General features: G+C 39.3%; 1 protein-coding gene across 1 annotated transcript in view; it reads right to left on the bottom strand.

The window, feature by feature from the left end:
• The window catches only part of LOC106882767 (tRNA-dihydrouridine(16/17) synthase [NAD(P)(+)]-like), a 14,977-nt gene that overhangs the window by 1,120 nt on the left and 8,948 nt on the right, over positions 1-4,909 (bottom strand). The window contains exons 8-10 of the mRNA XM_014933549.2: positions 4,277-4,373; positions 3,579-3,673; positions 1,402-1,624 (exon numbers count right to left, since the gene is read on the bottom strand). Coding sequence (XP_014789035.1) covers positions 1,402-1,624; positions 3,579-3,673; positions 4,277-4,373 — 415 coding nt within the window. The remainder of the gene's footprint in view (positions 1-1,401; positions 1,625-3,578; positions 3,674-4,276; positions 4,374-4,909) is intronic.

The following is a 4,909-nucleotide window of genomic DNA, read 5'->3' as shown; positions in this document are numbered from 1 at the left end:
CCCCCCGCCAGCACTGCATCTCACTCAACAACCCCCAACTGTATAGAGAGTCAAAGAGATGTGACTCACAGATCAACATAAAATATTCATATACACACATTCATGTGCATACCTGTGTGTGTGTGTATACATATTTTCTATAGCCAATACACGGTGAACACTTACGATTATTGTATGTATATATATATATATATATATATATGTTAAATCTCTGAACGAGGTATTAACAGTAACTGCACAACAAAGTGAAGTATATTTGCCACTTAAATGCGGCTGACCCCTAAGGGTGGATGTTACTGTTGCTTTTAGCCCCAGGAGAACATCTCCTCCAGCTGGGTATTGACACACATCTGTGTCCTGTCTGTATTTGCAAAGGGAAGTCATCCTTCCCATCTTGATCTGCGATACGTACGGACTCGAGTTTCTGGGTATTTTCCCATCCTCAGCGCACGACAATCGCGGACCTTCGATGCAAAAGATATCCCGATGCAAATGTGTATATACTTTTTCCAGTGAAAATATTCACTGATCTCGAAAAAGTGAAAACAAGCAATGTTAAATCTCTGAACGAGGTATTAACAGTAACTGCACGACAAATACAGACAGGACACAGATGTTCTCCTGGGGCTAAAGCAACAGTAACATCCACCCTTAGGGGTCAGCCACATTTAAGTGGCAAATATACTTCACCTATGAGTGGTTGACGTTAGGAAGGGCATCCAGCTGTAGAAACTCTGCCAAATTTAGATTGGACCTGGTGTTGCCATCCGGTTTCACCAGTCCTCAGTCAAATCGTCCAACCCATGCTAGCATGGAAAGCGGACGTTAAACGATGATGATGATGATATATATATATATATATATATATATATATATAAGTGATAAAGAAGTACAGGTGTCAATCCATTACTGCCATTTCCAAAGACTCCTTTAATTAATTACTGAAAACATTACATCGTTGTAAAGAAACCGTTTTTGTCAGATGAATTCATGAGCTTCAAACAAAGGACAATTCGACTTATTTAACAGTCACAAATTCACAGAGCAAAAAATATTTACAACAATTCTGATACTGTTCAGTTGGCATTGGGTTTCTAGAATCGGCCATAATAGATTGACACCTGTCCTTCTTTGTTACCCCTATTTTATTCATCTATCCTGGAATCTGTGCTTTGTAAATATTATAGACAGTATTTCTAATGTAAAAGTGGCTAAATAACATCCAGTTGACCTACACACCAAATATCTTTTAGCAAACAAGGCGGAATTGGTAGGGCTACAAACAATAACAACAACAACATGATAAAGACGACAGCAACAGAAACAAAAACAAGAACCACAAAAACAACAACAACAGGAACAAGAACAGCAACAACAACAAGAACAAGTCACTGTTCTAACCTTTGGGTTTGCACACAGGCCACACCTCTCGTACTTCGTCTTCCAGGTGACATCGAAACACTTCTTAGGGTAACGCATCTTCTTTTTCAGCTTCTTCTTCGATAGGTTGCTGTCCTCAATGCTCAGTTCGCCAAGGGGCCTCTTCAGTTTGCTCTTATCAGAACCTGAATCTGAGTTATTTTCACCTTTTTGTTTCTTTGATTGTGTGTTCAATTCCGAAGGACTGAAGGAGGAGGACAGAGAATTGCATTAATACCAGGGATTAGATGGGGATTAAGGATTGGGTAGGAATTAGAGGTATATTAGGGATTAGGGTAGGGATTAAGGGACACTAGGGTTTGAAGTGATATTCTGTAGCAATTCTCGTCTTTGCTAACACAGGAGGCTAAAAAGATTGGCCGTAAGCAGGCTTTACTCTTCAAAGAACAAGAGTACAGCAGACAGCCATGTTTAAATACGATTTCTAAATCTCGTTTTCAACTGGATGTAGAAAAAAAACAATAAAAAATATAACGTGTTATAATATCAGTAACTGTTGCCAACAAGGGACTTGTCAGTGGCTCGGGCTGAGAGTTAATTGTTGATTAAATGTGAGTTGAGAGGAATTGGGACAGTTTTTTTCATATTTGCAAATGGTATCTGAATCTTTGCTGTTTGGAGAATGGAGCTGAAGAAATTGTGGAAAAAAAGGGATAGCAGTTTTAGTGCAAGTCAGAACGGTCATAATGCACCGAGGTAATGATGTAAGGACTGTGAATAATGATGGTGCTGCTGCAGAAAGTGCAACAGCAATGTTGCAGCCGATGGAGACAAGTTCTACAACAGAGAAACGAACAAGGGGAGACAACTGTGTTGGCATGGACATGATGCGAATGGACGATGTGAGTGTATAAAAACCAATACAGAAATGCGTAGGTGTAGGCTGTGGGTGTTAAGTCTGCTTCATAAACATATGGTTTTGGGTTCAATCCCATTCCACTCCACTAGAAATTACTAAAGACCGTGAATAAAGAACAGGTGATCAAGTGTGGAATAGGAGAAAAGAACAAAACTGAAATTCACAGAGAGCAAGTTAAAGAGATTGAAGAGAAACCTTTGCATGGTCAGTTTTTGAAAGCCACTGAAGATCTATGTGGAACAAAAACCTGGGCTTGGTTGAAAAAGGAAAATTGAAAAAGAAACAGAGAGCCTTCTTATAGCAGCTTGAGGTCAAGCGATAAAAAACAAAGAACTTGAGAAAATATGTGTATAGGGAGAAAGAGTGAAAAAAATGTAAATTCTGTGGAATTTGGAATGAGACAGTGACACACATTGCTGCAGAATTTTCCAAGTTGGTTCAGAGAGAATATAAGAAATGGAAGCATGACCAAGTCGTGAGAGTGTTGCACTGGAAATGGGGATTTGAATCTGGTAGTATTTGGTAGAATCATCGGGTTGAAAGAGTATTTGAGTCAAAGAAATGCAAGATTTTATGGGATTTTCCAATTCAAACAGATAAGAAGATACAAAATAATAAACCAAATATAACAGTAATAGACAAGAAAAAGCAATGTTGTTCACTAATTGATCCATCATGTCTGTTTGATTCCAGGATTGTAAAGAAAAATGAAAAATGAAAAATATATGTTTTAAAATTTGAAATTGCGAAAATTTGCAATGTGAAAACTGTAAAGATTGTGTCTGTAATAATGGGTGTATTGGGAAGCGTGAGTAAAAATATGGACAAATGGTTGAAGGAGATTGGAATAGAATGTCCTGTAGAACTTCTGGATATTTAAGGTTATATGTAGTAACCCACTATCCATATAAATTCTACCAGGATAAGAGCAAACCCAAGTGAAGTTGAGTACTACTACTACTACTACTACTACTACTACTAATAATAATAATAATGGTTTTAAATTTTGCCACAAGGGCAGCAATTTTGGGGGAGGGGATGAGTCGATTACATCGACCCCAGTGTTCAACTGGTATTTATTTTATTGACCCCGAAAGGATGAAAGGCAAAGCCGACCTCAGTAGAATTTGAACTCAGAATGCAGTGATGGGCGAAATACCACAAAGCGTTTCACCCGGTGTGCTAATGATTCTGCCAGTTCACCGCTTTAATAATAATAATAATAACAACAATATCCCAGTGATGAAGCAAGAAAGAAAGAAGGGTAAATGCGTCTTACTCTGGTCTAACATAAGGCTGACAGATCCAGTAGGGATGCGGCAGGGATGTTTTATAGGCAATGCTTGGGTCTTCTTTAATTCTCTCAATGTCTCTCTGGTAAAAGAAAAGATTAACGAGAGATTATTTCAGAGGAAAAAACACCAGATGAGGGATGGGATAGAAGAGGAGGGAGAGAGAGAAGAAGAAGGAAAGGGGAGGGAAAAAGTGAGGTAGAGAGATTGAAAGAGAGGAAGAGGAAGAGAGCAAGGAAGAGGAAGACAGAGAGGGAAAGGAAGGGAAAGAGTGAGAGAGAGATTGAAAGAGAAAGGTGGAGAGAGGTCTCATACAAACTTAGATTTCCACACACACTGTACACGCATAGATACACTTGCCCAGACACACTCACACACAGACTGCCACATGCATGTTAAGGTGCTTAAAAACTACATACACATGCATACACACAATTCCACGCTTGCTCAGATGCACACAATTGTACATACACACACTTTTACAGGCATTTGCACACACACACACACACATTGGGTTGTGAGATAAATTTCTTCATTTTACAGGGTGTCCACAATGTCTGGGTACATGGAGTAAACAAAATCATAACATAAACGATTAAATATAAGAAATAATAATTTCTTAAAACATGTGTTAATCCCCATATGCCCAGGGTTAAACAACAACTACCGGCTGGGTTCCACCTACCAGGCATCTCTCTCTCATCAGTTGGGTTGCCATCTTAAAGCACTCCACAGTTTTTCCTTTAGCAACTTCCTCGCGAATGTCTGGATGAATTTGGATACTGAAATGTTGAAATAGTAAGAAATATGACTGATAAATCGAGCAGAGAAATAATAATAATATTAATGATGATGATGAGAAAGTCTTTTACATTTCAAGCCTACGCTCTTCGATAGAAAGGAACACAGAAATAAACAGGGAGAGAACATAAAAAAAGGTCTAGTGGCTAGCGATCAATCATGGCGAATGCCAGACAGAGGGGTCACAGAGGAGAGCTAGAAAGAAGTACTTTATTAAGTACTGGTGATCCCAAAACGAACGTGCGTCTGCATGTGTAGGTGTGTGGATGATGGTGTGGGTGCTGGGAAGTGGTCAGTGCGTGTTAGTGTGCGCAGGGCAAGGTGGTGTGATGTGGTGTGTGGGGAAGGTGAGAGTGGGGGAAGCAAGGGTGGGGTGTAAGGGATAGGGATAAACAAGCTGCATCTGGCCTAAAATATCCCACCTGTTTTATGATCCAACAGGCCGTATCTGGCCTCTCACATTAACCACACAATGCCATTTTAAAAATAAACAAATACATCATTGAAGCTAGGTTTT

The sequence above is a fragment of the Octopus bimaculoides genome, chromosome 27, assembly GCF_001194135.2.
Source record: "Octopus bimaculoides isolate UCB-OBI-ISO-001 chromosome 27, ASM119413v2, whole genome shotgun sequence".
NCBI lineage: Eukaryota > Metazoa > Mollusca > Cephalopoda > Octopoda > Octopodidae > Octopus > Octopus bimaculoides.
This window is presented reverse-complemented; position numbering and strand designations above follow the sequence as displayed.